The sequence below is a fragment of the Dendrobates tinctorius genome, unplaced genomic scaffold (genome assembly GCF_039654945.1).
Source record: "Dendrobates tinctorius isolate UK_male_01 unplaced genomic scaffold, ASM3965494v1 ptg000257l, whole genome shotgun sequence".
Taxonomy (NCBI): domain Eukaryota; kingdom Metazoa; phylum Chordata; class Amphibia; order Anura; family Dendrobatidae; genus Dendrobates; species Dendrobates tinctorius.
The window spans coordinates 7,502,366-7,514,554 of record NW_027361924.1 but is presented as its reverse complement, the minus strand read 5'-3'; the positions used below and the strand labels follow the sequence as shown (position 1 = coordinate 7,514,554).

Genomic DNA, 12,189 nt, shown 5'->3' with positions numbered 1-12,189 from the left:
CTGGTCATCAATTGCTTAAAGGGATCACTGCTGCAGCCAGAGGTCGGGATCTGCGCATCACCACCAGGTGGCGCCCTCCCGTAGTTCTGTGTACGGGCAGTGGCGACAGCAGGCAGGGATGTGCGGCCATACTGTCTGTCTCCTCCGAGGACACCCCACCTCCAGAATCAACGGGACGCTCCAGCCGCAAAGCAACCGCATAACCGCTTTAATATTTGCACTGTGCATTCACAGGAGAAGCCGACACACTACCCCGACCCTCCCGTCAGACCCCGCGTGTCCCACCGGACATAAAGGTGGACGGTCCTGCAGCCGCACAGACACTGGAACCTATTTACATCAGCTATGTACAAGGAAGAGAGCTATAGTGGGGGACGGGGGCACCGTCTATAGCAGGCTAGTGACCGCCTGTTGTGGAAATATAATTTCCAGCATGCCTGTCATGACGCCACTGGGCTGTAAATAATGATCTGTGGCGCCATCTAGTGTCGCGTTTTCATCCACAAAGCGTAATAACACTGGGTATGCTGGCGGCCATATTGGCGTAGTCCTCGCGCTGTGAAGAAATCCATGTCTGATCTCTCTCTCGGATTCATTGGTGAGCGGCAGCGAGGAGACGAGAGCGGCCCCGGTGACAAGAGAGATGAGGCCAGAGCGCCCCGGAGAGGAGGTGCAGGCTGGTGATCTACGACGGGTGGACAGCGATGGGCGTGAGCGGGACAAGTAAGGCATGAAGGCAAATCAGGCACGTTACATCGCTCCGCCACCGCTGCTGGACACCTCCAAATATACGCCACCGCTGGGGGGGTACTCCACTAATAGTCCTCCACCCAACCATTCTCAGATATGAAGGCATCGATCACCTCCTTCATGGCAAGGTTCGGGATCAGCTGATCCTGGGTCAGGGGGCTCCGGGTCACCGGATCAAAGTGTCCCACTCTCTGCAGGAAAATAGATTTACCGTCAGTCAGGAGCCGGGGGTCCACGCCAACCCCAGCTCATCCCCCTCCCCATCCTCTGTTACCTGGAGGTGCTCCTCGATGTCCTTCCTGTCGTAGGTGATTCCGCTGGGGGTTATACACGGCTCCCGCATCAACTCAAAGCTGATCTTCCCGCAGAGGTAGTCCGGGATGTCTCTCTTCTACACAGAGGGAAAACAATGGGGTGAGTGACATTAGGGCGAGCTGGGAAGGGGGGCAACCAACATGGCTGATGGCATCCCAGACCGCGGCCTCTCACCTTACGTCTCTCGTCCACTTGGGAGAAGAGTTCGTCCATTTCTGCCAAATATTTGTCCTGCTCACAAAAGAAAGGGGAGTGTGAAAACACAGCATTTAATCAATTATGCCAGACGGATAACTTCAGTAGGCCAGGAGACATAGGCTAGTGGTGACTACTGAATTTGTATTTTTATTCCATTGGTCAAGAAATGCAGACTATTGCTCGTATAAGATAATTCTTGAATTGATGTTTGTGAATTACTGAATGACTGCTGTTTACCTCTTCTATCAGCGCCTACAGGTTATTGTCTGCTATCTTTGGAGGACAGGGATGCAGGGTCATTGAACAATCGATGTTTGCTAATATGTTGATTACCCATTGTACCGGGCCATGCAGTTTGTTGACCTGTAAACATTGAAGCTTAAACTATGAACCCTTGAACAATGTGAGAGGATATCCTGCCACCTTCCCCCAGTCCTGTGGAAAAATGCCTTAAGAGCTGTGAACTATAAAAGGGGGATCTGCTTCTGTTTCCAGAACACTGTAGGAAAAGGACGCCATGGCCCCATCAAGAGGGACTCTGCAGAACTGCAGCCAGGACGCCATGGTCCCATCAAGAGGGACTCTGCAGAACAGCAGCCAGGACGCCATGTCCCATCAAGAGGGGCTCTGCAGAACAGCAGCCAGGACGCCATGTCCCCATCAAGAGGGGCTCTGCAGAACAGCAGCCAGGACGCCAAGGGCCCCATCAAGAGGGACTCTGCAGAGCAGCAGCCAGGACGCCAAGGGCCCCATCAAGAGGGACTCTGCAGAACAGCATCCAGGACGCCATGGTCCCATCTAGAGGGGCTCTGCAGAACAGCAGCCAGGAGATCATGGCCCCATCAAGAGGGACTCTGCAGAACAGCAGCCAGGAGCTCATGGTCCCATCAAGAGGGGCTCTGCAGAACAGCAGCCAGGACGCCATGGCCCCATCAAGAGAGACTCTGCAGAACAGCAGCCAGGACGCCATGGTCCCATCAAGAGGGGCTCTGCAGAACAGCAGCCAGGAGATCATGGCCCCATCAAGAGGGACTCTGCAGAACAGCAGCCAGGAGCTCATGGCCCCATCAAGAGGGGCTCTGCAGAACAGCAGCCAGGACGCCATGGCCCCATCAAGAGAGACTCTGCAGAACAGCAGCCAGGACGCCATGGTCCCATCAAGAGGGGCTCTGCAGAACAGCAGCCAGGAGATCATGGCCCCATCAAGAGGGACTCTGCAGAACAGCAGCCAGGACGCCATGGTCCCATCAAGAGGGGCTCTGCAGAACAGCAGCCAGGACGCCATGGCCCCATCAAGAGGGGCTCTGCAGAACAGCAGCCAGGTGACCATGGTCCCATCAAGAGGGACTCTGCAGAACAGCAGCCAGGTGACCATGGCCCCATCAAGAGGGACTCTGCAGAACAGCAGCCAGGCGACCATGGCCCCATCAAGAGGGACTCTGCAGAACAGCAGCCAGGCGACCATGGCCCCATCAAGAGGGACTCTGCAGAACAGCAGCCAGGACGCCATGGCCCCATCAAGAGGGACTCTGCACAACAGCAGCCAGGACGCCATGGTCCCATCAAGAGGGACTCTGCACAACAGCAGCCAGGACGCCATGGCCCCATCAAGAGGGACTCTGCACAACAGCAGCCAGGACGCCATGGCCCCATCAAGAGGGACTCTGCACAACAGCAGCCAGGACGCCATGGCCCCATCAAGAGGGACTCTGCACAACAGCAGCCAGGACGCCATGGCCCCATCAAGAGGGAATCTGCACAACAGCAGCCAGGACGCCATGGCCCCATCAAGAGGGACTCTGCACAACAGCAGCCAGGACGCCATGGCCCCATCAAGAGGAACTCTGCAGAACAGCAGCCAGGAGACCATGGCCCCATCAAGAGGGACTCTGCACAACAGCAGCCAGGACGCCATGGTCCCATCAAGAGGGACTCTGCACAACAGCAGCCAGGACGCCATGGTCCCATCAAGAGGGACTCTGCACAACAGCAGCCAGGACGCCATGGTCCCATCAAGAGGGACTCTGCACAACAGCAGCCAGGACGCCATGGTTCCATCAAGAGGGACTCTGCACAACAGCAGCCAGGATGCCATGGCCCCATCAAGAGGGACTCTGCAGAACAGCAGCCAGGACGCCATGGCCCCATCAAGAGGGGCTCTGCAGAACAGCAGCCAGGATGCCATGGCCCCATCAAGAGGGACTCTGCAGAACAGCAGCCAGGACACCATGGCCCCATCAAGAGGGACTCTGCAGAACAGCAGCCAGGACACCATGGCCCCATCAAGAGGGACTCTGCAGAACAGCAGCCAGGAGACCATGGCCCCATCAAGAGGGACTCTGCAGAACAGCAGCCAGGAGACCATGGCCCCATCAAGAGGGACTCTGCAGAACAGCAGCCAGGACACCATGGTCCCATCAAGAGAGGCTCTGCAGAAAAGCAGCCAGGAGACCATGGCCCCATCAAGAGGGACTCTGCACAACAGCAGCCAGGACACTATGGTCCCATCAAGAGGGACTCTGCAGAACAGCAGCCAGGTCATCATGGCTCCTAAAGAAGTCGCTCTACAGAACAGCAGCCAAGGCATCATCAAGGGGAACACAGATTTGACATTCTACAGGATACCAGCTTAAGGACCACGGCACTAGCTGGGAGGATACAGATCTGCTTCATTGGCTATCAGTGAACCCATGGAGACATTAGGGGAAGCCAGGATTGGGACCCTCTGGTTACCTGGCCCCATTGAGACGTTCAGAGAGGCCAGGTTGTGACCCTCCGGTCACCTGGCCATGTGCTTCAATGGAATGTCAGCTTTGTAAGCTTGTTGACACCTCTCTGTGTGTACCCACGAAAAGCGGGGTGCCATTGGTGGGGTAGTCAGACCTAGAAGTCCAGAAGTGGCAGCTGCTCAATTCCTGGCGACTCAGTGGAAAAGGGAGATTCTAATGTGAGCCATTTCTGGTATTGTGCCGGGACTGTTTTACATGTTAGTGTTTGTGGATGGTTCAATAAAGTATTGCCCCAGTGTGTTACCCTCACCCTGTGCTGTCTTGGGTAGTCTTCTGCCCCCAGGAAAGGAGTGCAGGCGTTCAGTGGGATGAGCCCTGGGCCATGCAGTCTCAGGCCAGTGGACGAGAGCACCCACTGACCTTAGGGTCTCCACACTTGATTGCAGCAGTGGGATACTACTCCACCCAGCGGATCCGGGAGAGCTGCAGGGGGGACTGGTCTTCGCGTCCAAGGGCTCCACAACCAGGGAGGTATACAGACAGACCATGGGCGAGGCATGCACGGCAGGTTTCAGGAGGCACTATGTCCACCCTCACCAGCTCGGCCTTGAGAATAGGTCCGGAGGGGATATACAGCCTCAACAAGAAACCACAGGAGTTGTGCCGGCATTGACGGCTTTAATATAGGACCACCAACTCTCCGTCAGATTTGATACAGGAATATTGTATTCATATACACAGGAGATAGAGAGGAGCTGCAGGGTAGAGAATGGCAGATAACAGGGAACAATAGCCTGTATTCATATACACAGCTGATAGAGAATGGATGACAACAGGGAACAATACCCTGTATTCACATACACAGCTGAGAGAGGAGCTGCAGGGTAGAGAATGGCTGATAACAGGGAACAATAGCCTGTATTCATATACACAGCTGAGAGCGAGGAGCTGCAGGGTAGAGAATGGCTGATAACAGGAAGTAATAGCCTGTATTCATATACACAGCTGAGAGTGAGGAGCTGCAGGGTAGAGAATGGCTGATAACAGGGAGCAATAGCCTGTATTCATATACACAGCTGAGAGAGAGGAGCTGCAGGGTAGAGAATGGCTGATAACAGGGAACAACAGCCTGTATTCACATACACAGCTGAGAGAGAGGAGCTGCAGGGTAGAGAATGGCTGATAACAGGGAACAACAGCCTGTATTCACATACACAGCTGAGAGAGAGGAGCTGCAGGGTAGAGAATGGCTGATAACAGGGAACAACAGCCTGTATTCATATACACAGCTGAGAGCGAGGAGCTGCAGGGTAGAGAATGGCTGATAACAGGAAGTAATAGCCTGTATTCATATACACAGCTGAGAGGAGCTGCAGGGTAGAGAATGGCTGATAACAGGGAGCAATAGCCTGTATTCATATACACAGCTGAGAGAGAGGAGCTGCAGGGTAGAGAATGGCTGATAACAGGGAACAACAGCCTGTATTCACATACACAGCTGAGAAAGAGGAGCTGCAGGGTAGATAATGGCTGATAACAGGGAACAATAGCCTGTATTCACATACACAGCTGAGAGAGGAGCTGCAGGGTAGAGAATGGCTGATAACAGGGAACAATAGCCTGTATTCACATACACAGCTGAGAGAGAGGAGCTGCAGGGTAGAGAATGGCTGATAACAGGGAACAATAGCCTGTATTCACATACACAGGAGATAGAGAGGAGCTGCAGGGTAGAGAATGGCAGATAACAGGGAACAATAGCCTGTATTCACATACACAGCTGATAGAGAATGGCTGACAACAGGGAACAATACCCTGTATTCACATACACAGCTGAGAGAGGAGCTGCAGGGTAGAGAATGGCTGATAACAGGGAACAATAGCCTGTATTCATATACACAGCTGAGAGCGAGGAGCTGCAGGGTAGAGAATGGCTGATAACAGGAAGTAATAGCCTGTATTCACATACACAGCTGAGAGCGAGGAGCTGCAGGGTAGAGAATGGCTGATAACAGGGAACAACAGCCTGTATTCACATACACAGCTGAGAGAGAGGAGCTGCAGGGTAGATAATGGCTGATAACAGGGAACAACAGCCTGTATTCACATACACAGCTGAGAGCGAGGAGCTGCAGGGTAGAGAATGGCTGATAACAGGGAACAACAGCCTGTATTCACATACACAGCTGAGAGAGAGGAGCTGCAGGGTAGAGAATGGCTGATAACAGGGAACAACAGCCTGTATTCACATACACAGCTGAGAGAGAGGAGCTGCAGGGTAGAGAATGGCTGATAACAGGGAACAACAGCCTGTATTCATATACACAGCTGAGAGCGAGGAGCTGCAGGGTAGAGAATGGCTGATAACAGGAAGTAATAGCCTGTATTCATATACACAGCTGAGAGGAGCTGCAGGGTAGAGAATGGCTGATAACAGGGAGCAATAGCCTGTATTCATATACACAGCTGAGAGAGAGGAGCTGCAGGGTAGAGAATGGCTGATAACAGGGAACAACAGCCTGTATTCACATACACAGCTGAGAAAGAGGAGCTGCAGGGTAGATAATGGCTGATAACAGGGAACAATAGCCTGTATTCACATACACAGCTGAGAGAGAGGAGCTGCAGGGTAGAGAATGGCTGATAACAGGGAACAATAGCCTGTATTCACATACACAGCTGAGAGAGAGGAGCTGCAGGGTAGAGAATGGCTGATAACAGGGAACAATAGCCTGTATTCACATACACAGCTGAGAGAGAGGAGCTGCAGGGTAGAGAATGGCTGATAACAGGGAACAATAGCCTGTATTCACATACACAGCTGAGCGCATTGCCCGCCGCCCCTCTCGCACCAGGTACACACAGGTTGTTCCTCCGACCTTCATAAATGTTTAACCCCGCGCCACGTAATCAGGTGCGTACCCTCCGCCGTGCAGGGACGCCTCTAGCATGGGGGGGGGGGCAGATGTCTGTAGACCCCGGGTCTCTCCGGGACTCACGTGCTTGGTGGCCACTCCGGACAGCTGGGCCCGGCTCCGGGTCTCCTCCAGGTTCTCCTCCTCGTGTTTCCTCTTTGTCTCTTCCAGCTCCCTGTGAAGTGGAAACAGGCGAGAGGTTGGAGGCGGCATCTAAAGGGTTAAAGGGGCGATCGGCTCCGGGAGGCGTAAAAAGTGACGCCTGAAGCCAAATGTGTTTGCCCCACTGCTCTTGGAACTAAAAGGAAAAAAATAAATAAATAAATTTCCTGGTCCTTCAGGAGTTAATATAAGTCCCGCCCACCATTGCTGGACAAGGAGCTGTGCTGTGGAATGTTCCATTCTGGGTCACAGATGGGGGGGGATCCTGAGCTGGGACACTCCCCTGTACACATCCATGTTCTGCACTTCCACTGTCCAGACCCCGGGGGGGCGCTACACACGGCGGCTCCTCACCTCTCCTTTTCCACCAGGATCAGCTTGGTGAGATAGGCGTGCAGCTCGTTCTCCTGGTTGATCCTCCGCTCCTCGATGTTGTTCCACCGCTTCTTCTTGGCGATCCGCAGGGCGCTGGGGATGTCGTCTCCGAAGTTCAGCCGCTGCTCCTTGGCCAGATTGTACGCTGCGGAAGACAGAACCACCAGCCTCAAATTCAGTGTGGAAACCATCAGCAAGCATGGACGGATCTCATCTCCACAGTGGAGACACTGATCAGGCTTCTTGGCAGCGCAGTGTGAGCTAGAAGCAGTCGGCCTGCTTGCTGATGGTTTCCAAATACTTTTTTTTTTCCCTACAACTACATGAATGGAAGCTTTTCTCACTATAGTAGTCATTTAGCAGGAGATTCCGGATTATTGGAATTCTCCAGATTTTCCGCCTCTCTCCCGCCTGTCGGATAAGGCCGGGCTCTCACCTCTCTGCAGGTTGGCGATGGCCTCGTCGTAGTTCTCCATCTCCATCTGGCACTGCCCCAGGAAGAAGTGCGCCTTGACGGACTGGCAGTCCAGCTCCAGCGCGTGCTTACAGTCCGCCAGCGCCTTGTCCAGCTGCTGCATCTTCAGGTAGCACAGCGCGCGGTTGGTGTAGTACACCGCGATGGACGGGTTCCGGGTCTGAACGGTGCAGAGAGAAAGAAATCAGAACCAGAGCAGCAGCGCAGAGGATTTCAGCACAAGATCGAGATAATGTGACGGACAAGGCTGCACATGACAAGGGGGGTCCTGAGGGTCCCCAGCAGCACAGAGTGTTTCAGGAGGTGTAGGATGTGTAGGACAAGGCTGTACATGACAGAGGAGGGGGTCCTGAGGGTCCCCAGCAGCACAGAGTGTTTCAGGAGAGGTGTAGGATGTGGAGGAAGAGGCTGTACATGACAGAGGGGGGGGGGGTCCTGAGGGTCCTCAGCAGCACAGAGTGTTTCAGGAGGTGTAGGATGTGTAGGACAAGGCTGTACATGACAGAGGGGGGGGGGGGGTCCTGAGGGTCCTCAGCAGCACAGAGTGTTTCAGGAGGTGTAGGATGTGTAGGACAAGGCTGTACATGACAGAGGGGGGGGGGGTCCTGAGGGTCCTCAGCAGCACAGAGTGTTTCAGGAGGTGTAGGATGTGTAGGACAAGGCTGTACATGACAGAGGAGGGGGTCCTGAGGGTCCCCAGCAGCACAGAGTGTTTCAGGAGAGGTGTAGGATGTGGAGGAAGAGGCTGTACATGACAGAGGGGGGGGGGGTCCTGAGGGTCCTCAGCAGCACAGAGTGTTTCAGGAGGTGTAGGATGTGTAGGACAAGGCTGTACATGACAGAGGAGGGGGTCCTGAGGGACCCCAGCAGCACAGAGTGTTTCAGGAGGTGTATGATGTGTAGGACAAGGCTGCACATGAAAGGGGGGTCCTGAGGGACCCCAGCAGCACAGAGTGTTTCAGGAGAGGTGTAGGATGTGGAGGACAAGGCTGCACATGACAGAGGAGGGGGTCCTGAGGGTCCAAAGCACCACAGAGTGTTTCAGGAGGTGTATGATGTGGAGGACAAGGCTGCACATGACAGAGGGGGGTCCTGAGGGTCCCCAGCAGCACAGAGTGTTTCAGGAGAGGTGTAGGATGTGTAGGACAAGGCTGCACATGACAGAGGGGGGTCCTGAGGGTCCCCAGCAGCACAGAGTGTTACAGGGGAGGTGTAGGATGTGGAGGACACGGCTGTACATGACAGGGGGGGGGGGTCCTGAGGGTCCTCAGGACCACAGAGTGTTTCAGGAGAGGTGTAGGATGTGTAGGACAAGGCTGCACATGACAGGGGAGGGGGTCCTGAGGGACCCCAGCAGCACAGAGTGTTTCAGGGGAGGTGTAGGATGTGGAGGACACGGCTGTACATGACAGAGGGGGGGGGTCCTGAGGGTCCTCAGCAGCACAGAGTGTTTGAGGAGTTGTATGTTGTGTAGGACAAGGCTGCATATGACAGAGGGGGGGTCCTGAGGGTCCCCAGCAGCACAGAGTGTTTCAGGAGAGGTGTAGTATGTGGAGGAAGAGGCTGCACATGACAGGGGGGGGGGGTCCTGAGGGAACCCAGCAGCACAGAGTTTTTCTGGAGAGGTGTAGGATGTGGAGGACAAGGCTGCACATGAGAGGAGGGGGTCCTGAGGGTCCCCAGCAGCACAGAGTGTTTCAGGAGGTGTAGGATGTGTAGGACAAGGCTGTACATGACAGAGGAGGGGGTCCTGAGGGTCCCCAGCAGCACAGAGTGTTTCAGGAGAGGTGTAGGATGTGGAGGAAGAGGCTGCACATGACAGAGGGGGGGTCCTGAGGGTCCCCAGCAGCAGAGTGTTTCAGGAGGTGTATGATGTGTAGGACAAGGCTGCACATGAAAGGGGGGTCCTGAGGGACCCCAGCAGCACAGAGTGTTTCAGGAGAGGTGTAGGATGTGGAGGACAAGGCTGCACATGACAGAGGAGGGGGTCCTGAGGGTCCAAAGCACCACAGAGTGTTTCAGGAGGTGTATGATGTGGAGGACAAGGCTGCACATGACAGAGGGGGGGTCCTGAGGGTCCCCAGCAGCACAGAGTGTTTCAGGAGAGGTGTAGGATGTGTAGGACAAGGCTGCACATGACAGGGGAGGGGGTCCTGAGGGACCCCAGCAGCACAGAGTGTTTCAGGGGAGGTGTAGGATGTGGAGGACACGGCTGTACATGACAGAGGGGGGGGGTCCTGAGGGTCCTCAGCAGCACAGAGTGTTTGAGGAGTTGTATGTTGTGTAGGACAAGGCTGCATATGACAGAGGGGGGGGTCCTGAGGGTCCCCAGCAGCAGAGTGTTTCAGGAGAGGTGTAGTATGTGGAGGAAGAGGCTGCACATGACAGAGGGGGGGGGGGGTCCTGAGGGAACCCAGCAGCACAGTGTTTCAGGAGAGGTGTAGGATGTGGAGGACAAGGCTGCACATGACAGAGGGGGGTCCTGAGGGTCCCCAGCAGCACAGAGTGTTTCAGGAGGTGTATGATGTGGAGGACAAGGCTGCACATGACAGAGGGGGGTCCTGAGGGTCCCCAGCAGCACAGAGTGTTTCAGGAGGTGTATGATGTGTAGGACAAGGCTGCACATGACAGAGGAGGGGGTCCTGAGGGACCCCAGCAGCACAGAGTGTTTCAGGAGGTGTATGATGTGGAGGACAAGGCTGCACATGACAGAAAGGGGGTCCTGAGGGTCCCCAGCACCAAAGAGTGTTTCAGGGACTGAGGGTACTGATAATATGAGGTCGGGACCATTCACCTGTGACCATAATGAGGACAGGACAGTGTCATATGAGGAGTGTGCATCGGTGGTCACATATACTGGTCTCACAGCAGCACAGAGGATTTTCCTTGTGTGGACACTTACGATGGCTTTGCTGTAGCAGGAAACGGCTTCTTGGTATTTTCGGGCTACAAACAGCCGGTTGCCCTGTTCCTTTAGTTCCTGGGCACTGACACTTTTCTCTGGACTCCCCCCAATGCCCCCCAGACCGCCGCTGACTCCTGAAGGACGACCTCCGCCGCTCCCGCTCTCCTCCTTCCCCTTCATCCCAGGGCCTCCGGGGGTCACCCCTCCAAACCTGGGGACGCTTGGTGCCACCCCCAATTTCACAGCGGAAATGGGACCCCTAAATCTGGAGGGGACCCCCTTTTATGTGATGTCAAAAGCTCTCCTCCAGGGGACAGTTAATAGGAAGTCGCGGGCACCATAACAGGAGGGCGATGGCCCCTTACACCCTCATAATAACAGCCAGACAGCAGGGAGGGAAGAGGAAGACCCCAAAGGCTCAGATGTCAATACAAGCTATACACTGTATATTACAGGGGAGGGCACTACACAGCACCTTATACAGTGTATATAAGAGGGGAGGACACTATATATCACCCTATACACTGTATATAAGAGGGGAGGGCACTATATATCACCCTATACACTGTATATAAGAGGGGAGGGCACTATATATCACCCTATACACTGCATGTAAGAGGGGAGGGCACTATATATCACCCTATACACTGTATATAAGAGGGGAGGGCACTATATATCACCCTATACACTGTATATAAGAGGGGAGGGCACTATATATCACCCTATACACTGTATATAAGAGGGGAGGGCACTATATATCACCCTATACACTGTATATAAGAGGGGAGGGCACTATATATCACCCTATACACTGCATGTAAGAGGGGAGGGCACTATATATCACCCTATACACTGTATATAAGAGGGGAGGGCACTATATATCACCCTATACACTGTATATAAGAGGGGAGGGCACTATATGAGAACCTGTAGACTGTGTATTAGAGATAGGGATCCTATAACTCACCCTTCACACTGTCTAATAGGGGGAGGGCCCTATGTGGAGGGGCCTTGGCTGCCTACAGCGCCCCCTGTCACATTCGGCAAGGATGTGCCCCTCCTGACCTCCCGCAGGCCTCCGTCACACGGCATTCGGCTTTTCCTGACCCCCTCAGGCTTCCCTACATAACTCCTCCCGGGAAGGATCTCCAGCACTGACACAGCTCCGACCCGGACAGCCCCAGAGTCTCTGGAACCTACTACAGCAACCTCCAACCGGAACTTCCGGAGCATCCTCCGACTGACACAGCGTATTTGACAACATTGACGTTCATGTCCTCATCGAGTACACTGTTTTGTACAGTTGCGGCCATTTTATCGTAGAACGCATAATCCGTAAAACAATAGGTAAATGTCTTAACAAAA

The 12,189-nt window shown here is 54.3% G+C and overlaps 1 protein-coding gene across 1 annotated transcript; it reads right to left on the bottom strand.

Annotated features, from left to right (window-relative positions):
* Positions 1-191: 191 nt before the first annotated feature.
* Positions 192-12,077, bottom strand: STUB1 (STIP1 homology and U-box containing protein 1). The gene is made up of 7 exons (XM_073558603.1): positions 10,822-12,077; positions 7,881-8,079; positions 7,424-7,589; positions 6,992-7,082; positions 1,240-1,296; positions 1,025-1,141; positions 192-941 (listed from the first exon to the last, which is right to left on the bottom strand). Exons 1-7 carry the CDS (start codon positions 11,002-11,004, stop codon positions 816-818), a joined length of 939 nt encoding a protein of 312 aa, XP_073414704.1. The 5' UTR covers positions 11,005-12,077; the 3' UTR covers positions 192-815.
* Between the last annotated feature and the right edge of the window lie 112 nt (positions 12,078-12,189).

What these genes read in the sequence shown, in the direction of transcription:
- STUB1 (XM_073558603.1), bottom strand. Translation starts at nt 11,004, where the DNA reads ATGAAGGGGAAGGAGGAGAGCGGGAGCGGCGGAGGTCGTCCTTCAGGA. An exon ending in ATCCTGGTGGAAAAGGAGAG is followed by an intron (nt 7,083 to 7,423) that starts GTGAGGAGCCGC and finishes TCCACTTCACAG; the next exon opens with GGAGCTGGAAGAGACAAAGA. An exon ending in AAGTGGACGAGAGACGTAAG is followed by an intron (nt 1,142 to 1,239) that starts GTGAGAGGCCGC and finishes CCCTCTGTGTAG; the next exon opens with AAGAGAGACATCCCGGACTA.